Raw genomic sequence first — 25,598 nt, forward strand, 5'->3', positions numbered from 1 at the left:
ACGAATAATGTACACACACAGTGGGCCCTTTGGTGAGTGGTCTTCATCAGTTTTGTTTTTTAAACCACCAATCACATTTAGCTTCTCTCGTCGTCGTCTGCCAATATCCCCCACCCGGCCCCAACTTCTCTTACTTGCACAGGCTGTGGCTGCTTGAAACTGCGGACTATTGCAGCCAACTGGGGTGGATGTTACATATATGAGTGGGATCTTTATTCCTCGGTCTACAATGCATACATGTATGCATGTATTTGGTATTCCAAAAGTAGGAATCTAGCCAAAAGGCAGTGGAGCACTGTACAGGGTCAAAGAAAAGCGTAAAGTAGAGGAGTGATAGGGGAGGTGGCTGGTTTGCTGTTTAATGCACTGTGGTGTAGTGTTCTTAGTAGAGGTGCTCCTGAAACTATTTCATAAATTGAGGAAAGTCCCTGCCATGTGATACGACCCTGCTCTTTGTGCAGTGAAATATGTGAATGCTTTTTGGAGTCGCTGGCAAGAGAACTATGGCTTACAAGCAGAAAAACAGACCAGAATTGTTTTATGAGAATTCTCTTATTGGTCATCATTTTAGAAATCTATGCTAACTCTGTATTGTATTAATATGTCTTTATATATTTTAAGGTCTTCATTTAGTATGAAGTTTTTAGCACAACTATAAAAATATATTAAAGATGGAGCATTAGTTACTAAAATGAATCTTGAAGCAGTTCAGGAACATCTGTATTTCAAGGCTTAAAACCAAACAGAATTCCAAAATAAGACATTTTTGACTTTGTTACAAATCTACTGTTGTGGGAGTGTTTCAAGTTTGGAAACATTGTAGTTAAAGGAAACCACCACTGGAGTATTTAAACCTTGTGAACATCCCACAAAGTGCCTAATTGTTAAACACAAATCAAAATATTTTCTAAATTATATTTTTGCCTGTTTTGTTACAGATCGTTTCACAGAGAAAACTTTCCAAATCCTTACTTAAGCATGGAAACACAGCTGGCAAATCTTCCATAACGGTAAGTCGAGATAAGTACATTTGTGAATCATTTGCTAAAGATTGATGACCTTATGAGCTTAGAGCAACTATATTATATAAACTCAAATTCAGGGCTGCACTAACTATTCTGTCACTCTGCCATTTCTCCTATTAGACGTAGGTTGGAAGGCTGCTTTAAAAGCTGTCGTGACCCAACCAAGCCTGTATGACCCCATTTTAGTCTTGACCACCAGAATGGGGCTAGTTTAAACATTTTTGCCAAGAAAGAATGGCTCAGCTGTATGAGGGTTGATTTATGCTCAGGTTCCCCTATTATTTCACAATATAACTTAATGGAATCCATGCACTGTGATTATGTGGAATCTTTTGGTACCCAGTTGCTAGTTAAATGTCCTTTCCTTTCATTTTCTACCTATATTAGCAATATTTACATTTTCATTGTTTAATGCCACTTTGCAATGGCAAATACAAGTCCATCTTAGTCACACTAGCGATCATACTATTAGATTATTAAAGAATGATTTAGTGGTGCTCAATCTATACAAAACTCAAGCATCAGAACACATTATTTGCATATAAAAAGCACATTGGTAACAGCTATTGTCAGAAGAGTAATTGACCTCGAAACATGATTTGAGCAGACTTGGTATGCAGATCTCTACAGTGGCGGCTGGCATCTATGGGGGAGGAGTGGGCGCGCACCTGCGAAAACATGATATAAATTTTTTTACCTAAAGACAAACACGACATCCTCCGCACTGGACGTCTTCTTTCTTCGACAGCATCTAGGCCACCAGGAAACTCCCTTGAACAATCCCAGTGTTGTTCTCATGCAGCATGAGGGCAGCGCCCTGATTAGCACTCCATGGTGCTCTGGAGGCCTGCACTTGCTCTACCCCAGCTGTCTTAAGACAGCTGGGTTAGAGATGTGTGGCTGGCCATTGCATGACGGCCGGCCAATGGACATGCGCACTTTAAACAGTGTATTGACAGCCCTCCCTACTGCTGCCACTCAGCAGCAGCTCCGGCCACGTCCTGACGCTCTGTTCGGGACATGGGATGAAAAATAAAATGGTAACGAATCACCATTTTATTTTTCGTCTCTGGGGGTAATGTAAGTGGGGCGGTGCTCTTCCTCTCCAGCGGAGGACCCACCCCTGCAGGGCTATAGTCAATACTCACATGATCAAAAATAAACTTGCATAGAGTAGCTGCTTTCTGTCTCAGGTGGCACACCATTAGAGGGATTAACCTCTTCAGTGCTCATGACGAGCCCAGCTCATCATGAGTCACAATGGAGCTGTGCTCATGACGAGCTGGGCTCGTCATAACGGCTCTGCGCCGCCCACGCGCGATTGATTCCCCGCCTGTGCGGGCAAATAATCAGTGGGCGGGGTCGTGACCAGATAAACTCGTCATGAGCACAGCTCCGCTGTGACTCATGACGAGCTGGTCTCGTCACGAGCACCGCTGTGCCGCGCTCACCACCCACCCCCCACACCGTGGGGCAATTACCCCCGCAGGGAAGGGGTTAAGCCATGTTATTGCTTTTCACATGGCATCTCATTGGTTTGGTGACTTTGCAAACAGCTCTTTTAATCGCAGATTCGAGTTTGATTCAGCTTGTGAAGATGTGCTATTAGCAGGGTAAATTTGTATTTTCCTGTGTTGGGTGCATGTGCCAGCTGCAATGAGTTGTGGGTGAATGTTCTTGGGTGAAACTAGAGGGCTATAACAAATCACCCGCAAATGCAATATGATAGTACCCAGCTGGCACACCTAGTTCCCCACAGAAGTATGTCTGTGGAAGACAACTGACAGAGGCAAGTGCTGTTGTGTGTGTTGTTATAGCTTAGTTGGGTGTATGTTAAGAGTTCTGACTTAATGCCATAATTTGGGTCAAAGTGATAATTAGCAGGCAGTCTTTGTCTGTTCAAGCTCCATCCCTATGGAATAACAGTAACTATTCATGCTGTTCAAACCAAATGGTGCACTTACTTCAGACCAGCCTTTAGAGCACTATACAAAGTGACGCCCGATATCTTGGAGCTGGCGCTCTCGGAACATCCTTGTCATCTTTCGGGCGATCTGGAAAAGGATACGGAGGCTCTGCAGCAGTGGCTGACGGAAAGGCTTGACGATCTTGCACCCAAGGCTGCCCAGCGGCCTATGGCATTCCGCCAATCGGCGCCGTGGTTTACTGAGGCGCTGCGGTTGGCCCGCAGCCAATGTAAGGTTGCGGAGCGGGCCTGGCATCTTCAGTATGACGGGGAGGCCAAATTGGCCTACCAAGCGGCAGTTAAAGCCTATCACCGGGACATCTTATGTGCAAAGAAAGAATACCTTGCTAGGAGGATTGAGATGGCGGCGAACTCCTGTAAGGAGATCTTCACCGTGGTGAAGGAGTTCACCACCCCTAGCTCCTACCTTCCCCCGTCATTATCTTCTGATGCGTGGGCGTGTGATCTCGCCAACTTTTTTACCAGCAAGATCAAGGCAATTCAGGCTTCTTTCTCGGAGAGTGCGGAGGAGGGCGGCTGCAGCCCCGGGCTGGGGCATGGGCCATCGCCCACGCCTGTCGCAGTGCTGGCAGATTTTCCTGCTGTCTCTAGCGAGGCGTCCCGGGTGCTGCTGGCCGGCCTCAAATCAGGCTCGCCACTTGACCCCTGCCCTGCCAAATTTTTGGCAGGGATGGCGGCGGTGGTGAATCCCCTGGTTAATCCCATCCTCAACATCTCTCTGAGGGAGGGGAGTGTCCCTAGCACCTGGAAAAGGGCGATGGTGATCCCCCTCCTGAAAAAGCCTGGTCTTGACGCCGATGTTCTGGCCAATTTCACTTCTTCCGGCTTTGGCGAAGATCACTGAAAAACATGTTCATGGTGTCTTGTCGAGCTTTCTTGAAACCAACAACCTGCTTCATCCTTCCCAATCCGGATTCCGTCCTAATTTTAGTACGGAAACGGCGTTGTTGGAGGTCTTAGAGATCATCAGGGAGACCTTGGATGTTGGTGGCAAGGCCATGTTAGTCATGTTGGACCTGTCGGCGGCCTTCGACACCGTCCCCCATGAGGCGCTTCTTGCCAGGCTCCATGACATCGGCATCAGGGGGACGGTGTTCAAATGGTTTTCATCTTTTTTGGAAGGTCGCCGCCAGACGGTCTGGGTCTCCCAGAGCTCCTCCGAGATGCTGCCGTTGGGAGTAGGGGTTCCACAGGGTTCTGTGTTGAGCCCGTCATTGTTCAACATCTATATGTCCCCTCTGGCGGCGGCGGTGGAGGCTCATGGGGCCCGGATCGTGTCTTACGCCGATGACACGCAACTTCTCTTCACATGCGGTAAAGATCTAGCATTCGATGGAGAGAATATCCGGGGTTGTCTTGGCATGGTATTCGATTGGCTTCAGCGGAACAGCCTGAAGGCTAACTCCAGCAAGTCCGAGGTTTTATTCTTCGGCTGTGCTATCGACCCTGAGTGGCGGCTATGGTGGCCGTCTGAAATGTGCCCTCCTACACAGTCTTCAGTGGTCGCAAAAAATCTTGGGGTTAAACTAGACAATAAGCTTTCGCTGAGAGCGCATGTCCTGGGTCTGGCCGGCACCTGTTTCGGTATTCTGAAAATGCTCCGCAAGTTTCTTCCACTGCTTTCTGCGGAGCACAGGCGGATAACCGTCCAGGCGCTTATCGGATCCAGGCTGGATTATGCCAACGCCCTTTTTCTTGGCCTCCCTGATTACCTTGTCCAGCGCCTGCAGGTGGCTCAAAACTCTGCTGCCCGGGCCATCTTTGGTTTGCATAGGCGAGCACGAGCGTCTGGGCTGCTGCAAATGCTTCATTGGCTACCTATCCGAAAGCGGATTATGTGTAAATCCCTGACGTTGATGCATAAAGCACTTTTCGGCTCAGGGGCCGGGTACCTAAGGCGCAGGTTGGCCTTCTATCGCCCAACCCGCTCGCTACGGTCAGAATCTCTTTTCACTGCCGTGGTTCCGCGTGTGAGGAAGGCCCGCACAGGGGGCCGTTCTTTCAGCTGCAAGGCTCCCCAGTTGTGGAACACTCTGCCACTGGCACTACGCAGTACCCCCAATCTGCTCCAGTTTAGGAAGAACCTGAAGACGTGGCTTTTTAATCTGTAGTTCCTTTCGGGCGGGTTCTGTTTTATTTGCTTTCTGTATTTGATTTCATTGTTGTGTTATTTGGTACTGAGCTGCCTGTGGAAAGCGCCGGGACACTCTTTTAGAGTAGCCGTGCGCTATATAAACTTAGTTTAACATAACATAACATAACATTACTGTTGTCAGACCCCTTACCCTTTCCAGGGCCAAGAAAACCCTTGTTCCCAAGCACAAATGCATGTCCATTTCAAATAAATGGATTTGTTTCCGGCTAGCTTTAAAGCCCCTCCACACAACTGGAAAATGGGGGCCCACGCTGCAGGCCCCAGAACCAGATGCTGGCTGGATTCAGCCTGGCCAAGCCAGTGGCCCGTGGTGGCCTCAACTTTGAATTTTTGCGGGCTCGGCCTGCACTGTCATTGCCTACCATGGCCTGGCGGGGGTCCCCCTGGGGGTCTGGTGAGAGGGGTGCGGGGTAAGGGGACTTAATATGAGGGTATCATTGCCTGTTGTCACCTCACACCCTGGATGCCCCTGATGGATGCTGACACACCCACCTTGTAAGCAGCAGCCAGGTCACCCTGGGTTTATCCCACCCACTATCCCCTAGTTCACTGTGGGGAGGTGGCAAGGCTGGAAAAGGAGTTGTGTTTAGCTCCTAAACAAGTGGACAACCTTGGCATCAGTTAAAGGTGCAGGCAATTCCAGGAGGGAGTTGGCCTTAAGCCGAGATCCCAACTCGGGGCACAGATACACTGTTTATAGAGAAGGGCTACCGCAAATGTCCATAGCCTTATCTTACACTGCCCCAATGGATGTTTGAGGGATTGAGAGGTCCAGGTATGGCCCAGCCCATCCTCAAATGGTGGCCAGGGGGATACCTTAGTGGATGACCCTGGTAGGGTGAATTATGCTGCTGGGGAACCTTTTGGATGCTGAGGGGGCAGGTGGATTCGCCTTGTAAGGACAACACATGGAACCATCAAAAGAGGTATTTCCCCTTTGTCCAGGACCATGGAAAATGGGTGGTGCCGCAGAGAATGGAATCTTAAGGGTAGTCAAGTATGACTCTGCCAATGTAACATAGGTTTAAATGTGTTGGTTCCTGGCAATGCAGTTGCAGTGTAAATAATTAATAATTCATCTTTATTCCTATGTTGACATGTTCTATGTCGTGTTTGTGATGAATGTTAAATGTGGCCTGATAATATGATCTCTCTAACGCAACAACGGCATAGTTTAGTTAGTTTTCTTATCAAAGACGAAATTTACAATTCGATTTGGATGAGGAGGTGGGGGGATTTGAAACCTGACTGGCCTGAATGTGATCCCTCTCCTGTGTGAATAAAAGTCATGAATCAAACTCATAGACCCTATGCACTATCTTTCCTTTCACAAGATAATTGCATCTCTTCCTTATAGAGAGTCTGTGATAGTGTTAAGAAGTAAAATACAGTAAAAGTATTGTAAGAAAGAGCCACACTGCTAAATGGACTCATCCCTAATTTTAATAATTACTGTTAAATGATTCTTCACTCAACAGGAACTACTGTTCTTCAAGTAATGGAGAAGCTAAAATGGGACTTGGATAATGTATTTTTCTGCTTTGATGGATAATGCCGAGAACAGTGTGATATATTTCAGCACACAAAACTTGAAAGAGATGACTCATCCCTACACTGTGTTCCTACTCCCTGTGGAGAGAAACAATACCAAAGGACCTACTTTTCACAAATTTTATATTTTGCCTTGAAAGCTTCAGTACAGATAAATCCCCCTGATATTTCTTTTATGTACAAACCACACATCAGGCGCTGAAACTGTTTCTTTTTGCAAAAATATGATTAATAGCATGCATTAGAATATTCAAGGTTAGAAATCTCTCAGCTGCTTTGCTTGCGCATGTTTATTTCTTTTTTTGAGGCATATGAATAGTGCGCTGTAAAACATAGCCGACATTTTCAAGGGTGCATGAGAGGGTTCATTGAGAAGCGGGAGTTCAACAAAGTTTTTGCAATTGACACCAAAGTGTACAGTATGGTGGGGTGCTGGTCAGTAAAGTTTCTTAGCTCCTCATGCGGGTGTGAGGGGGTAACATGCTGTTCGGAATGGTATACAACCTTTACCACGCATTTTTTACCACGCAATACCATTACAACGCTGGCATTACAACGCAAACCATTACAACGCATTGCGCTGGGGGGCGCTCTAGGATAGGGAATACGTTTAATTTTCTATCCAACACCTTCCCTAGTGTCCACGGGGACTGGAGTTGGAATAGAAAATTATACTTACCACTATCCAGCACCTCTAAGCGCTATGCGTTGTAAAGGTATGCGTGGTAAAAACCGCGTTGTAAAGGTATGCGTGGTAAAAGTATGCGTTGTAACGTCATACATCCGTTCGGAACAGGTAAGTTAGGTGCCAAATGTACAGAGTCATTTTGTGGTTCCAGACCTTGAGAATGGCAAAATCACAGGGTTTGCAACCACAAAATGGCCTTTTGCTATCTACTAAATCCATTGTGCAAGTCAGAAAACCCTTCTGAAAAGCTTAAGTGGTTTGCAGATCCATTCCAAATCACAATTGGAAAAGGGAGAGAAAAGGACGTCCCCTCCTAATTGTTAATCACAATGAGAGGTATCAATGGTCCTGACAATAATTGATATTGCAAACGGTTAAGGTGTTGATCACATCAAACGAGGCGGTCGTACATTCACAAACTGGAAGGTGTCTCTGTTGGACAGCTTCGCTTTTCGGAGTTGTGTTGGGCAGCATCTGAGGGACACAGGTGGTTACTGAGGGGACCAGCACATGCTCCCCCGAATGCCTTCTCAAATGAGAATATATATATTTTGAAAAAAGCAGCACCCGCTCCTTCAGGGAACAAGGCTGTTTAAAAGAAAGCTTTCCTTTTGGTAATGCAAAGTCTGGGACTGTAGTCTACAGTTTCTTGCAGTCCACTATCCCTGTGTTTGTATTCATTCACAAGGGGTTGCAAATTGGGACTTGCCTCTTGAATATTCATGCGACAACCCATTCAAAGACCCCTGCAAATGGAGCTTTTGTGATAAAATCTATGAGAACATAGATTGGATCACAAAATGAGAGACAGGTTAAAACTACTTGGTGCACAATTTGCAACCACTGTTTGCAACCTGTCTCTTTGCACATCTGTCCCTTTGTATCCTTCATCACAGGAAATATTTGTGTCTGAGGTTCTCTACACCATGCAGCCTACACGGGACAGCTGAACCGCCCTAAGCATCGAAGACACCCTAAAGACTATAAAGACAACCCACTTCGGGGACCCACAGACCCCTGCCCCCCCCACATCTACCACAGAGCTGCAAACATAATTTTCCTTGAGCTTCAACGAATCATCAACCGCTCCTTCGAGACCCCTTCTTCCCAGATGACTGGAAACACACCGAGATCAACCCTCTCCTGAAAAAACCCTCGGCGGACCCAACCGACCTGGAAAAAGCTGTCAACAGTCAACTCGCCTCCTTCATTGAAGAACACAACATCCTTGACTCCTTCCAATCAGGCTTCAGGAAGAATCGCTGCACTGAAACCGCCCTTCACGCCGCGACAGACGACATCTGCTCCCTCCTCGACAACTCATCATGGACCGACAGCCTGACACCGGAAACGAAACCTGGTGGCCCCCACCCTTGGGAACTCTCCCACCCCCTCGAACCACACACTCAACCTCAGAATCATCCTGGACTCTGAACTCAAAATGGACCACCAGATCAACGCTGTCATCTCCTCCTTCTACCACACCCTCCGCTTACTCCGAAAGACCTTCAACTAAATTCCCCTTGAGCACAGGAAAACCGTCATCCCACGCCCTGATCAGCAGCAGACTGGACTATGGAAATGCACTCTACACCCGGCTCCACAAAAATCTCACCCACCAACTCCAGAACATCCAGAGCATCACTGCCAGACTAGTCCTCAACCTACCGCGCCACATCAGCCAACACCTACAGACACTGCACTGGCTCCTCGTCGGAAATAGAATCACCTTTAAGCTTTCCCCCACACCCACAAAGCCCTCCATAACACCAGACCCGCTTACATGAACCACCGCCTCTCGTTCCATGCACCCCAAAGATCCCTCCGCTCAGCCCAGCTCTCTCTTGCAACAGTACCAAACATAAAGAAGACCTGAACAGGAGGACGCTCCTTCTCTCTCCTCGTGGCCAAGGCATTGAACACCCTTCCTCTCCACCTCCGACAGACACCTACACTTTCCAAGTTCCAAAAATGACCTCAAGACCTGGTTCTTCGACAAATCACTGTGATCATTCAGGAGCTGTGCCCCCCTCAGCGCTTAGTAGCTGTGCTTACAAACGCCTGATTGATTGATTGAAAGAAGGAAGTTCTAGAGCATGGAGGCCTGAGAATGGAGGAACCTTACCAGAAATGCTTGTATATCATAGGTTGGAGGGCAAGTGTCTTCAAAGATGTCCCTGGAGGACCTAGGATTTGGAACTTAGCCACTGCTTTTTCAAAAGGCAGTTTATAGCCTTAAGGGCTAGTGTGAGCCATTTGTTACTGGGTTGTGCAGCTTTGCAATCCAGCACACACACACATGCCTGACAAACTGAAAGTAAGCATACCTAATGGTGCAAAGAGAAAAAAGACTAAATATAATGCAAGAAGGCTCAGGAAAGCTGTTTTTAAATTGAGTATTTCCTAGAAACAGGTTGAATTATGGCCTCCTAAAATGGTTCTTAAACTCATTCAAAGTGCTGCATTGAGGAATTTTATATACCAATTGTAAGAAATTCATAATAAAAATATCAGGTATATGTTGCGCATTTATTGAGAGCTACATATTTAGTGGTTGGATAACACTTTCAAGAATTCTTTCACATAATAAATCAAGAGGTGCCTGTCTCCCATACTTGAAAGATTAAGTAGATGCATGGTCTCATGTGCTGTTTGAAGGGAGTTCTCATTGTGCTTTGTGAGCAGTGGGTTTTCTTCCTAATTGGTTCAGAAGAATTGAGGTTTAGGATATGAAATATACAAAGAGAGTGAAAAACAATGAACTCTAAATTCACATATCATCAAAGTAGAAATCTCCCAATATTTGTCTTGAAGAGAAATGGAGGAAGGGTGCCGCCTACTTTTTGATCCACTCACTCTCTTTGCTTTTATGTTTCTTTAATAATATTAGCGGAGTCTGAATCAATGAGAACCATAATAAGCTGTAGTGTTTACTGTAGCAAAACCAACAGAATCATTAAGGGAAGTACTGTCTCTTTGAAACACATCTGGAACAATTTTCCAAAGGTATTAGTGCACTGATGTGAATTTTGGTGGACTAATACAGGCATTTGTGAAGGCAAAATCCCATTCCTGATTCACTGAAATAGGAATGGTTGGATTTCACGCTCATCAACTGGGTTTACTAATATAAATTCTTATGTATAGTAGCATTTCCTAGTGTCCAAATGTATTCTTAGCGACTGCATTGTGGTCATTCTGGTTGTATAATGGAATCAGGAATGGTTGCATTTCACCCTAGTAAACTGGGTTTACTCTCACAGATTTTCTGTCAGTATGGCAGAATTTCGGACTGTGTACAATAATCGTTCATTCCTCGTAGAACAACTTGTTCAATAAAATTAGGAACGGTTGAATTTTGCCCTTATAAATTGTATTTACTCAAAAAGAAATTCTGCCAGGATGCTGGAATTTACATGTTATCAACCTGTTATAGATTTATTCATACTATGAGCAGGAGTTAATCCACTTTTTAGAGTGGAAATGGTTCAATAAAGGTAATGTTGTTCTCCACAAAAGGATATCTTCCCCAGGGAGAAATAAAAAAGCATACGCACTTTAGCACCACATGTCCAGAAGCATAAATGTACACCTGTATACTCCCTTGAGTATAAAAGGGTACCCAGAAGAGCACTTCAGGAATCTACAGTAGCCACATCTTCCCCAGGATACTCCTGGTTTTCTTTGAAAACCCATGAAAAGTAATTTATTTGCTAGACAAATATGGATCTTAGCTTTCCTGTATAAGGTTACGGATTTTCACTTAGCCATATTAAAAAGTTGACAGTGAGTATTAATCTGACTAAATCGTGTGCGTTGCGTCAGTGGACCACACTACCGACATGAAGTTCAACTCGGTAGTCATTGAGCTCTGTTTTCCTTAACGGGGAAACTCCTTGTCGAGAGGAAAAAACGATGGGAATTAGGAGGCCACAATCTTTCACTTGTTCATGGTGAAGGAAGATAACACTGCAATGCTTTGCTTCAGTTCGCCATTCAACGATACCTACACTCTGGCACTTGTGATGAGGACCATCTCTCTTGGTGACTTTCGAAGTATTGCAAGCCATCTCACCATCAGCACCAAAAAGACGCTAGAGTATCTGGACATGGCCACCATTGTGTTCATTTTCTCTCTCAAAAAAGCAAACTTTTGCAAATCCTTTAATGTTAGTCAAGCTTTCTGATGCTCAATATCTTCGTTAGGACAAAATTTGCATTACAATCACACCAACTTATGGTTGCAATGTGAATCACCAGCTATGCATTGATGGGAAGCATGTTTTTCAAACAGACCTTTGCCCATACACAGTTTTTCACAATGGATTACTGTTGCCTGTTGCTAGATGTAGTTCACCTAAATCCCTTTATCAGCATCTTGCAAGTGCTTTTAAAATCAAAAATACCATCAACTCCAAGTTTTCCACACATTGCCCATGCAGCTGGACAATTAGAGTTTCGTACAACTTGCAGTCACCAACTCCATTTCTCTCAAGACAATTCCTATATACAGACAATTCCAATGTAGAAAAGTCAAGATGTAATATTCTTAACCCCACATCACTGCACAGTATAATCATAAGGTACAAAGGGCCCCGATCTGGCTTCCACAATGGGCACCCTCTCCGTGAGGATGCTACTGCAGGACTGCAGAAAGTTCTTCACCATTTACAATCATAGAGCACCCAAGCCCCAGGAAATTATTGATCATTGTGCTGGTTTTCTCTCTCAGTCTTAGCAACTAAAAAGCCATTTTTAAAATGAAATGATAGCTGATGAGCACCAATCCAAAACTCTAATCATTTTTAGGATTGTGTTAGCCAAAGAGCATGTTTTATGAAAAAGAAGCCAGCCCTGGCTAGTTAGAAGCATGTTATACTTGCCCAACATAGGAGGGGTAAGACCATGTTGAGGCCTCCTGCATTTTTGAAAAAGTAACAGGGCAATTCAATTTCTTATAATTGTGCCAACTACAAATATAAAGCTGGATACTATCCTGCTCCAAACACAACATTGTATTGAATGTTGTTTCCTTTGGGACAGCAGGAATCTGTAAAAGTGAACAAGAAAAATCCTGGTAACGGTACAGTGAGTGCAGAAAGAAAGCAAAGAAAAAGCAAAGATTACCAGTTGATTTGTCCATCTCCCCTAAATTGGAGGCGGTCCCCACCATTTCACTTTCAATGGTGGGGTCCTTATTGCTTCTGGGATTGGCTGTGGTCACAGTTTAAAGGTACATGACAGATATAGAGGAACACCATGTCTCTAACATTTGGGAGGATGTTTCTTGGGTTCTGTGGGATGTGCGGAAGCTGTTCAAATGAGGTTGAAAGATATAGGTAATATGTGTATTTTTAATCTTAATTGACACTCACTAGGACCTGTGTGCCCATCCCAACTATATATGAAATCAGTTTCAAAGAAATACATTTTCAGACGGAATTGATATTCACCAAAGAAGGTCGCTCTCTGGGAAGGTTTTGGGGGGAGGGGGAAACAATCTGTGAGCAGGTGGTCAAGTCCATTGCGTCAATTTTGCTTATGTTGAATAACTTGTCGGCGGGATGTCGTTGGTGTTGGACCTGGGGTTGGAGAGTTCCTTTACGATTTTTCTATCCGTTTATTTTTATTTCTGTTCTTTCTTCACTTCGCCTGTTATAGTATAGAGTTTTCTAAAGCGTGAACCAGGCCGTAACATATGGATATTTAAACAACAGAAGGATACATTGTTACAGAATAAAACAAGAACACATGAACAATGTTGCAGACTCATCATTACAAGAGGAAGCAGTTCAAAGATGACTCAGTGTACAGGAGGAGATATTTAACCCATGAGGTTTAATGACAGAGGCACTTATAGCAGATGAATCACAGGGATACTTGAGAAATGGCATGCAGAGAGGATAAAGAAAGCATTTTGGGGATATCACTAGCCTCCCTCCCTAAATTCCCCATCTCTCAGATATCAGTAATTTACGACTGCTCCTGATTTCAATAGTTCTTCCCCATTTCCGACTCAGAAATGTCACCACATTTTAGTTTGAGAAATATTCAAGGTGGGGAAAATTCCGGCGATATAAACTTACTGACTCGCGTGTAAGTCCCAATTCAACCACAATTTAAATTTCCAACAGAATCGGAAATTGTAATGGAGTTAGATTAGAGGCCTTTCTGTTAAGAAACCCACAAAAAACATGTTCTGGTGAGAGCCACTATGAATGGGAGCCTGATTTTAGTAATATGTTCTTGGCCTTAGTCATAGGAGGACTAAAGACAGGTAAAGGCCAGTGGCGTAGCAAAGGTCTCCCGCAGCTCATGCAGTGTGGGGGGGCCCTATGTCCAGTACGCTGCCCTGAGAGCTCATGAGTAGGTCTGGAATGAGGCCCCTCCATGTACTTTGCAGGGGGGGCTCTCAAGTACCATTACCCCACTGGTAAAAGGTGGAAAATATAAGAAATAGACAAAATAAACAGCATTAAATAGGCAAGCAATAAAATAATTTTTTCTAGGTTGCGAGATATGACAACGTCAGAGTAAACGTGTGGCTCTCCCAGAATGTCTTTCCAAGGTACTTTCTAAGCCTGAGCAGAAGCTCAGCGAAGGGACAAAAAAACTCCACCGCGCAGCGGAATACCACGACTGGCAGAGTGCGTTAGGGTCATGCTGTTCACAGTGATTTTGAGCACCGGGTGTTTGTCTGTAAAAATCATTGTGAACTGCACTCTGCACAGCGCAAGAGGGTGCACCTTCCTTTCTGCTGCTTGAGTACATTTTCTACTCGAGCGGCAGCTTTCTCAAAGCAACCTGAAGGTTTCTCAATGCGAGTGGTCACAACCTGCCATGACCACTCGCATTGAGAAAGCCAACTGCTCGTATTGAGAAATCTCACCAGGAGGTTGATTTTCCTCACTCACATTCACCAACTAGACCTTGGTGAGCCTAGGAAAGGAAAAATCTCTTCAAGGGGCGGATTTTCCTCGCTCGCGCTCACTAACTCAACGTTTGGGGCACCGCGGAGTGCAGAGTGCAGAGTGCGGAAAACTCCACAAACTCTGTTAACAGAGTGGAGTTCACCGCCCAGGGTTAGTGACTTTTAGAACAATCGCAACCTTTTGACATAGGCTTCATACCTCCCTTTTAGTGTTGTTTTATGCTGAAATTTTACTGCTCTTGTGGAAATGAGATTCCCAGCTTTAAAACTAGGCTACCCCCAAGCAGGTTCACGGGGTCAAAGAAGTGTATTGGAGAGGATGGGATGAGAAAGGCATCAGTCATCGTCTGTGATGGTCCTATTGAAATACACATGATGCACAAGTAGGAATCCAGATTACTGGGTCCCAAGACCTAGCTCATGTTATGGTAACCGACCTCAATGATCAGTGAAACCTTACTGTAAAGAAAATTTTCTTTCTAGTGTCCCCTCGCTCACCGTGGTTGCCCCACGGTGACATGCTTCATCATTGGGGCCCTCCCAGTTCTCTACGAAAAGGGGCGTGCTACGACTCACGAACTACGCAGGAGCACTTTTATGTGAAAGACTATGTGTAGTGCAAACAAGTGGTGGGGTGGGTGTGGGTGAATTAAAAAATACCGTGCTTAGTGGGCCTCAACAGATTTATTATGCTCCTAGGCAGGTATATTAAAAGTGGGGTGAATATCACTGTTAATCAACCTATAATGAGGATTGGTTCAGTGAAGGGTCCCGGGGAGGCTGGAAATAGGTATAGCCGAGCGCTTTCACCAACTAGGAACAGTGTGTCCACAAGGTGAAATCGAACACCCTGAGAGATCATGAAGTGCTATTAAGCACAATACCAAAATCTGAAATCAGTACAAACGTATGTATTTCTACTACGAACGCATGCTTTTGGTAATAAGAGTGTTTTTCATTTTATCACCCCCTATCTGGGGACATAGGAGTGGCAAATACAGGGCTGGTCCCTGTATGGTCCTGAAGAAATGCTAGGGGTAGCATGAAACATGTTGACCATTCACTGAACCAATCCTCATTATAGGTTGGTTAACAGTGATATTCACCCCACTTTTAATATACCTGCCTAGGAGCATAATAAATCTGTTGAGGCCCACTAAGCACGGTATTTTTAACTCACCCACACCCACTCCACCACTTGTTTGCACTACACATAGTCTTTCACATAAAAGTGCTCCTGCGTAGTTCGTGAGTCGTAGCACGCCCCTTTTCGTAGAGAACTGGGAGGGCCCCAATGATGAAGCATGTCACCGTGGGGCAACCCCGGTGAGTGAGGGGACACTAGAAAGAATATTTTCTTTCCAGTAAGGTTTCACTGATCATTGAGGTCGGTTACCATAACATGAGCTAGGTCTCGGGACCCAGTAATCTGGATTCCTACTTGTGCATCAAGATTTTGCAGGGCGACCTAGTCTCTCATTCCTCCTTCTCCCCCTGTAACTTATACCTATTGAAATACACAACATGTTGGAAGAAATTACTGGGTTCTATCAAGGAATTTAGGGAAATGTAGTTTCTAATTGATCATTTAGAGGAGTTATTTGACCTGCCACCAGGAATTTAGCTTGTGTCAAGGTTGGGATTCTGGCATTAGGGGGAAAAGTAAGAGCATTGACTGAGAAATAATAGAGGACTATGTTCTAGATAATAAGAGATGGAAAACAAAGTCATATGAGTTTTCCGAGGGTAATAGAAACCCAAACATCTTGGCTTCCCTTCATTAGGAAGCAGGACTTCAACTGCAGGGCTTCACAGGATGAATTGAAGGCTTAGTGATAAAGGGTAGATTTGGGCTTAGGAACTAACATGATTTAAACAATGGTGGGAGGCATTTTCATAATGGTGGAAGATATGAAACTAGATTGCTTTCCCAATGGCATGGATGGCTCAAAATTGAACTACAAATGGGAAATTGTCAGGTTTTGGTATTGAAAACCTGCTGAAAGCCCCTTCCTGCTGTCACCAAATATTTGTGCAGATTAACAAGATTGGCAATTTCACCACACACACAAGTTGTGGTGTGTGAAAGAAGAGAGAGAGTAAGAGAGAGAGAGAGAGAGAGAGAGAGAGAGAGAGAGAGAGAGAGAGAGAGAGAAGTCCTGGACTGGATCTCCCTCTCTGAGTTTTTTTTTGTTCCATTTCACTCCACCACTATTTTTGAATCCTATGGTATTAGGTATGTCCAACTGGAAGACAGAAGACAAATGGTAACTGTAAGAAATTAGGTTATGAGCTGGCAGGGAGAGAGACAACTTCAAATAATATTCACAATTCTTGTTAGGATGAACTACAAAAGTCACTAAATAAACCTGTTCTTAATCTGTGGTAGCTTGGCACAAAATGCAGTCAGGCTTAACTTAGAGGCAAAGCGTAGAGTATTTAAGTAGTGCACACACAATAATGAAGTGAAAACACAACTCAGGAAAAACCCCAAATCAATTTAGGAAAAATAGAGACTATGTTAATAAACGAAATGACACCAAATTGACAAAAATTCTATTAGTAGAGCCAGAGTTATGAATTCTTAAGTTTTTAGGTAAAAACATAGCAAAACAAAGCATGAAGTGCCAACTGCAAGTAAATGTAAATGTAAATGTAGTATACTTGTAAAGCGCACAGCTGCCCCAGCAACGGGGCGTCCCGGCGCTGTATAACTCTGGGGAACCCGTCCTGGCTTTCCCTGTGGGATGGTCCCTTGCTGGGAGTCCCCAAGGTGGAGCCAGGCATCCCCGGAATTGGTGGGGCCATTGTGGAGATTAGGCAAGCTAATGCCCAGAGTTGCCGAGTGGAACCCCTGATTAGAGTAAGCACCGAAGCGAGAATTATCGAGTCCGCTGACCAAGGTCCACGACCCTGCCGCGTCGGGAATTGAACCCTGGTCCCAGGCTGACTTCTGCTCTCAGGCCTGCCGCCTCTAACCAGTGAGCCACACTACTCCACTAGTATCTGGTTGCATAGGGCTGAGGCAAAGTCACAAGTTCAAGCCTACCATGATGGAGCGTGGACCAGACGCAGGACCATGTTTCTCCCTCTGAAAGGTTTACCTTCTGACTTTGATGCGAAGAAGGTGCAGGACCTTATGGAGTGCTCATCATCCTGTGACGTGCTGCATAGTGGTGAATTAGATCCTGTAAGGCTCTCAGTTGGGAGTTGCATAGATCTGCAAACCTCTGCATTGCTCTGCTTTGGGTCTGGTGATGCCTCTGATCAGGAACTGTGAGGTGCTGCGTTGCGAGGCTCTATGTAGCTCTGCATCGGATCCAGGAGAGTCGATCATCAGTAGCTGCATGGTGCAGCTCCTGTGAGGCCCTGTGTTGCTCTGCATTGGATTCAGTGAAGCTGCCAATCACAGACTTCGCAATCTTGCCATTTAGGTCCTTTGTCCCTCTGCGCCATATCTGATGAAGCCGCCGATCAGGATCTACGCTGGGCTGTGATGCAAGACTCTGCGTTGGATTTGGTAAAGATGCTGCTCAGGAGCTGCACTGCGCTGCTATGTGAGGGCCTGGGTCACTCTGTAACGGTCCTTGTGAAACCTTGAGTTAGCTGGGAAAAGTACCCTCTGACAGCAGCCAAAAGTCCAGCACCTTTAGGAACAGCATTTGGGGGTCAGAACCCACTAGCACATAGTCCAGCAGAGAGAACCAAGTCAGGTCCATTTGAATCTGGTCAGTTGGAAGCAGGAATGACCTTGGGAACCTTGTTGTGTCCCGGTAGTTCAAACAGGAGATCAGCCAACTGATTTTCTTGGTTAATAGATTTAAGACAAGCTGGTCCAGTCTTCCTTCTTCAGACAGCAAGGCAGTCCTTTTTCTGAATCTTCTCATGTCCCGGTGTGTTCTGATGAGAGGTTCTGGGATTGTCCCTTTCATGTCCGGTGCCAGTCTGTGGATGGGGAACACTCCCTTTCTCTAACCCTAAATGAGTTTTGGGCAGCTCTTTCTTTTCCTCTGTATTTGGCGCCAGTCTGTCTAGTGAAACAAAGGGTAGGCAGGCCCTAGTGAGCACTGCCTCTGTCAGTGATATGGTAGGCTTCTTTTGAAGTCAGGAAGTGCTGGGTAGAGCCACCAGGCCACTCTTGAATTGTAACCAGGCAGTGGCCCAGCTTTGCCCCTAGCCTTCCTGTTAGGAAGACCCCACCCAATGCCTTTCGTACACGGTCTGAAAGGAATGCACATGACACCACTTGAAGGCCATTAACAGCCAGGAGAGCCTGGAAACTGGCAGAAAGCCACAATTGGCTTAGGCTGGAAAATGCTAACTTTCTAAAAGTGGCTTTTCCAAAATAATATTTTAAAATGCAATATTCCCAGTAAAGATGATTTTAAATTAGGATTAAAATAAGTGACAGAAGTACCTCTTGAGCTCTTCCCAAACTGAGTTGAGCACTTACTAAATGTAGCAAGATAAGGAGTGTTAGACTCCGGGGAAGGTAGATGCGCTACCGTGAAAAATTACTAAAGAGCCTTTCCCTGCCAGGAAATGCAAAATATGAAATATTGTCCTATTGCACCCTGTCCTATTAGCTGCTGGGGCCTACTGTAGGGGGGGACCTATGATTATTAAAAGTTGAAAGTTTAGAGTTGGGGTGGGCGGAACTCGGGGAGTTTGACGCGAGCAATTACGCAGAGTTACTTGAAAACTCCATGAGATTCTGCAGAGTTCCATGAGCGGGCAGGAGCTTGCTCCATGTCACAAAATCAACGCAAATGGCACCACACGTGTGACAGAGGGCGCAGCTTCTTTGATGTCCCTCAAGTAGATTTTCTTTTTGAGTGGCAGCTCTCTCACCGTGAACAGCTGCGACAGACCGTGATCGCCCGTGTTTAGAAAATCTTGCTGGGTGCCATCTCAGCACCCAAAAATAATCGTGCGGGGGACACCAGTTCTTGCAACGCTCACCAACTTACCATTGGCGTGCCTTAGGCAGCAAAAAGCTCCAATGCATGGCAGTTGGCAGGGTTTTGCCAGAACTCAAGACTTTGAAAACTCTGCCTGCGGCGAGGAATTTATCACCCATCCCTACTTTGGACCTGCCAAGAGGTTTATTATGGCAGATCAACATGGCAGTTTAAAACTTCACACTGTGACAGCTGAAGCAGGCCCGTAGACAATTTTTTCATTGTTAATTTGGTGGGTGGCAGAATAAGTGCTGGAGCCCACAAGTGGCATTTAATTTACAGGCCCTGTGTACAAGTAGTACCATATACCGGGGAGTTATAAGTAAATTAAATGTACCAATCGGGTGTATACAAATTTTAAAGGTTTCAAAGAATAAGGGATTGTACAGATGCAAAATTATTTAGAGAGGAATATGACTTTTAATCAGTTGTAGAACAACTTCTGAGGAACATTTGCCATACAAAGTAAGAAGGGGGTCAATGGATGTGTTGAATGGTATAAACAAACCTATGTCTTTTGAGCATTTGGGGAAAAATTTAGAACAAGTGCATGTCAATTCAATAGATGATTTGACTAATCCCTGAAGAAGCTGCATTTCAGTTAAGACACAAGACACTTATTGGCTGTATTGCATTAATTATACTGTAATATTATCGCAGTAGGCGGGCATTAGGAGTAGCAATGAATTGAAACTAACCATATTGTTTATTGACATAAAATTGTTATAAATTGACCTCACTGTCTATTGACATGAAACTGTTATATAAAAATAGTTTGTAAATGAAATTTAATTTAAAAATTATTACAGTGTAACTTGAAATGTATTTCATAGTATGTTAAGATAATACATTTTATTGATATAGAGTGTAATCCGGGTTCTTTCACCAGTTTGCAACATTTACTGTTACAACGGTTTACTGTATACCAATGTTACCATGTGGGTAAGGGAGAGCACAAACACTTTTCCACTGGTTCGCAGTAGTAAACTGCTCAGAGCCCTAATGCCAAGCAAAACGGGTTCAGTAAAAAAATAGGTTAGTAAAGGTAAAAAAATGGGGGAAGGGCAACACCATACAAGAAATGGTCATGTCCAACAGTAAGCATAAAAATACCAGCTGAGCAGGAAGGAGAAGCAGGAACTAACTCAAACTCGAGGTCCAGGCAGCAACAAAAAACAGTGAACAGATGCCAAATAGGTGCACACTATAGGGAGTATCGGAAACCCAATTGTTAGACCGGTCAGCCTTAGGGTGGTCCCCCCCCAAACTTTTTGTCTTGCTCTTCGATTTTTGCTAATCTTGTTTTTATTGGCCTTAGGACTCTGTGCACTTTAACACTGGTAACCAGTGCTAGAGTGTGCATGCTCTCTTCTCTAAACAATGTGAAACTGGATTGCACCCACTTAGCACATTTAATTTACCTGTAAGTCCCTAGTAAAGTGGTACTCCATTTTTTTTTCAAATTGTTTTTATTAACTTTTTCGTCAATGAAAAGCTGTCACAGTACATCATTTGCTGTTAGAGGTGTTACAACAGTATAATCATGCCAATGGGATGTATACAATAATTTGTGAGTACGCCGATTGGGGGCATGGATTCGCTAATAACTGATGCAGTGTGAGAGCGGGGGACACTTGGGGGAAAAAGGAGCGGGGAACCATATGTGGGAAGAAGGAGATTGAGAACATAGGTCGTGTGGCTGCAGGGGGGAGGGGAGAATATACCCCAATGAGGGGAGAAAAAACTGGGGGAGAAGGGGGAGGAGGTAGAGAGGCGGAGACTGAGGTAGGGGAGCAGGATTAGACAGGTTGTACAGGGCACATCTGTTGAGAAGGCGATGGGGCGGTGGTGGTGGGAGGAGGAGGGATGCAGGGCGAGAGCTGGGGAGGCGGAATGTGATGGGGAGGGGGAGACTAGGTCATGTGCATACTAGAAAGGCGTTGGTGCTGTCGGGGACGTGGTGGCGCGTTGAGAGGTGTTCGGGGTGTCGCGTTTGTGGGCTAGCAGAAATTGGCGGGATAGTGTGGCCCATTCCAAAGATATAGGGCACTTACGCTGGCCTTTTGCCTCCTCCTCCCGTAGCGTGTCTTCCTCTGCCATAGCCCATTTTTTCACCGCTCCCACGAACGTCTCAAATGAAGGTCCGGCAGCCGCTCGCCATTGCATGGCTATGTTCCTTTTGGCTAAAAGCAGGGATAGAGCAGCATATCTGACCTGTATCTTGTATGTTTTTGGCCAACGAAAGATCCCCAATGCAACTGCCTCCCAGGAGCGCACGTCTGTGAGGCCTGTGAGGGTGCAAATTAAGACTAGTATGGCCGACCAGTAGGACTGAAGGGTCGGGCAACTCCAGAACATGTGTAGGAAGTGTGCGTCTGGGGATTGACATCGGGGGCATAAGAACTGAGTGTCAGGGTAGAACCGCTGTAGGCGTGCAGGGGACTGGTAAGCCCGGTGTAAAATATAGTACTGTATATTTTTTAACCTTGCATTTCTCGAGACTTTCTTTGGGAATTCTAGCGCTCTGTCCCACTCCCGGTCATGCAGTTGTCGTCCGAACTCGTCCTCCCAAGTTGCCTTCAGAGGGAGCAAAGGTTTGTGTGTGAGTTCCCTGATTGACTTATACAGCCAGGTAACAAGGTGTCTGCCGCAGCCCATGTAAAGGATGGTGTGAATTACAGGGTGTGTCGCGGGTTCGCCTGCTGTGAGGTTGCTGTGTGGGCGAAAGCAGTCAATGAGTTGATGATGAGTCAGAAACTGTCCATGCGGTAGGTCGTGGTCCTCCATGAGTCGGTCGTACGGGTGAAGCTGGCCCTCTGCAAACAGTGTCTCCGCCTCCGTGACCTCAGATTCTGTCCATATGTGTACCATGGCGCTTGTGAAGTATGAGTCCCCTCGAGGCCAACCCACTAGTGGTAGTCGTGGGGAATAGCAAGGAGTCCATGGCGCCATACTGTGAATTCGCAACATACATTGGCGGGCCACAGACACCTGTAAGGGATAGGTTCGACGGGCCTTGGTGCCGGAAAGCAGCAGACGACAGAGTTCTGGTATGGGAATAGGGCCGTGTGATGTGTGGGTTTCCCCGGAGTGTCTGCAAGCCGTCCAGTACGACAGCCACTGAAGTTGCGCTGCTAGGAAGTACGACTCGAAGGCGGGGGAACCCAGGCCCCCCTGTGTGGTGGGTAGCTGGAGCTTGGCGAGGGCTATTCTATGTCGGCCATTCCCCACACGAGTGTGCGCAGTAGCGTGTCCAACTCGCGGAAGAAGCTGCTAGGTAGCACGACTGGAAGGTTGGTGAAGTAATACAATAGTCGGGGGACGATGACCATTTTTGCGAGTGCTACACGACTGATAGGGGCCAGTGGGAGGGTTTTCCAGAAGCCCACTGAGGCGCGGATGCTGGTGAGAACTCTATGATGATTGCCCTCATAAATGTCGGCGGGCGATCGATAGAGGCGGACCCCCAGATAACGAGGGGCACCCATGGTCCAAGAGAGGCTCTGTGTACCGATCCGGACTTCCCGAGGATCAAGAGAATGGTGCAGAGGGTACACCACCAACTTCTCACAGTTCACTCGGAGGCCAGATGCCTCCGCAAACTCAGAAAGGATCGTCCATATGGGGGTTAGGTCCTCTGTGATGTCCCGAACATACAGTAGAAGATCGTCTGCATACATAGAGACGCAGTGGATCGTATCGGCTATGGGAATGCCCCAAGCTGCGCCCTCCCGGCGTAGGCGGATCGCCAATGGCTCTACAGCTAAGGCAAAGATCAGTGGCGACAGGGGGCAGCTCTGTCTGGCACCCCTCATGACACGCAGCGTGGCCAAGATGTATCTGCCAAGCTTGACCCCAGACGTTAGATTAGTGTAGAGAATCCGAGTGTATTGTATTAGGGTGGGACCTATTCCCGTCCAGCGGAGAATTGCAAAGAGGTATGGCCAGGTCACTGTATCGAAAGCTTTTTCGAGATCTAAGATAATGCAGGCCGCGCGTGGAAAGGAGTCACCCACCTGATCCTGAATATGAAAGACTCGTCTGATAATCTGGGATGTGTTCCTACCGGGGACCAAACCCTTTTGGTCTGGGTATACTAGGGGGCGAAGTATCTGTTCAAATCGGGTGGCCAGAATTTTCCCCAGGAGTTTGCAGTCAGCTGAGAGAAGTGTGATGGGGCGGTAGGAGGACAGCTGTTGCGGGTCTCTGTGCGGTTTGAGAAAGGACACAATTACCGATTCCCGGAGAGAACGTGGGAGTTCCCTCCGACCGAGAGCGTCCGCGAACATGGCAGTCAACCGGGGAGTCAACAATGTGGAGAAGGTACTGTAGTACTCGAGAGGTAGCCCATCAAGGCCTGGGGCCTTGTTTCGAGCCAGGGAGCGTATCGCACTGGAGACGTCGGCCACTGTAATTTTTGCATCCAGGGTATCCCTGGTTGCCTCCGTGATATGGGGAAGTGGCAGTGGGTCCAGGAACTTAGAGACCGCTTCCTGCCGATAGTGTGCCTGGGTACTGTACACGTCAGCATAATAGTTTTGGAACGCAGATGTATGTCTTGTTGAGAGCGTACCAGAGTGTCCGCGGGAGTCCGAATTTCGGTAATGGGTGTCGCGTCCGAGCCTTGACGCGCCAACCACGCCAGTAGTGTACCTGTTTTGTCACGCTCCTTGTGTACACGAGCAGCATAAGCTCGTAAATTGAATTTTCGCATGTCTGCTAGAGCAGTGGCGAACTTCATTTTTGCCTCGGCGACCTGGGCCACCGTGGCCGACTGGGCATCCTCCTTCTAGTAAAGTGGTACTCCATATACCCAGGGCCTACGACTTAAGTGCTGCTAGGGGGTCTGCAGCACTTATTGTGCCACCCACTTAAGTAGCCTTGTAAACATGTTTCAGACTAGCCATTGCAGTTTGTGTGTACAGTTTTAAACCGACATTTCAAACTGTCAAGATAAACCTCTTGTCAGGCCCAAACCTCTTTTTTTAATACATATGTCACCCCTAAGACAGGCCCTACACCGCCCAGAAGTCAGGACGTAGTATATATAAAAAGTTGGGCATGGACGTTTAATTTTTACAGGTCCATGTAATGAAAAACTCCTTAATTAGTTTTTCAGTACTGTGTGGGCTACATTGGGTTACCTCATTACATTTAATAAATGATAACTTTCAATTGGGAGCAGATAGGAGTATGGAGTTTGATAAAGATGGAATGGTAATCTAAAACACTATTTAATGGCGTTGTTTTGATGTCAAATAATGTAGTACATTTTACTCTATTTTTCTATATTGTTGTGAGATTTTTCTTGTGTTGTGTTTTCACTTTATTACTGTTTCAAGTGAAGCATAAAGATTTTTCACAGTGCCTCTAAGTTAGGCCTGATTGCTTTGTGGCAAGCTACCAGAGGGTTAAGCACAGGTTAATTTGGTATTTGCTTGCGTTTCACCCTGACAGAGATTGTGGTTTGTGCTTGATTAGGCTTTCGCCCCCTCAAACCCAATTTCTAACACCAATGCAACCACTAATTATGTTGAAAAGCACAAGACTGAAGGGCCGGTTTGGATGTTGGTGGATAAGGAATTCCATTGCAGTGGTGACGGAGTTACCTCCCCGCAAACACAGTGGTACACCCACATGATTTAATTGTTGGTGAAGCATAGGTTTGGCTACGTTGATGACAACTCAGTCACTGCCATCGCCAAACTTCTCAGACAGCCTGACGGAGTAATGCCGTAGGAGATTGGCAATATATCTGTAAACCCAATTGGGATGGGCAGACATATAGCCTTTTTTTACTGTCCATCACCGCCTGGTAGTAAGGGAGAGTAGGAAACAAAAATTGCCTCCTCGCCATGGGAGCTGGCTGCCATGTTGAGGGGGACATTATCTTTTTTATTTTCAAATATAAAATGAAAATAAAAAAGAATACAGTTTGACAGAGCCTCACACCAAACTGCAAAAAGCATTGACAAGAAACTCTATGATGGCAGTGCCTCCCAATGTTTTAGAAATGACCAGCTCGGCAATCATTTCTAAACTCAGTGGGTGGCATCTCTGTCAGAGGGATTGGAGTAATTTATAGGCATGGGAGTTCATGGAACTCAGCAAAGTGACAAAAAACTCTGGCGTGCTCAGTGGAGTTCCACAGGCGACAGAGTGAGGTAAGTCACACTACTCATGCTGATTTTTAGCATTGTCCCGGGGTGTAAAATCAGTGCAAACTGCACCACGCACAGTGTATGAGAGCACAGCATCTTTCTGCCACTCAAATACATTTTCTACTCGAGTGGCAGCTTC

General features: G+C 45.8%; 1 protein-coding gene across 1 annotated transcript in view; it reads left to right on the forward strand.

Moving 5' to 3' along the window:
* CPNE4 (copine 4) overlaps positions 1 to 25,598 on the forward strand; it is a 1,493,383-nt gene that overhangs the window by 776,954 nt on the left and 690,831 nt on the right. The window contains exon 4 of the mRNA XM_078663874.1: positions 939 to 1,010. Within this exon, the coding sequence (XP_078520000.1) occupies positions 939 to 1,010 (72 nt within the window). The remainder of the gene's footprint in view (positions 1 to 938; positions 1,011 to 25,598) is intronic.

Source organism: Lissotriton helveticus, chromosome 10 (genome assembly GCF_964261635.1).
Source record: "Lissotriton helveticus chromosome 10, aLisHel1.1, whole genome shotgun sequence".
Taxonomy (NCBI): domain Eukaryota; kingdom Metazoa; phylum Chordata; class Amphibia; order Caudata; family Salamandridae; genus Lissotriton; species Lissotriton helveticus.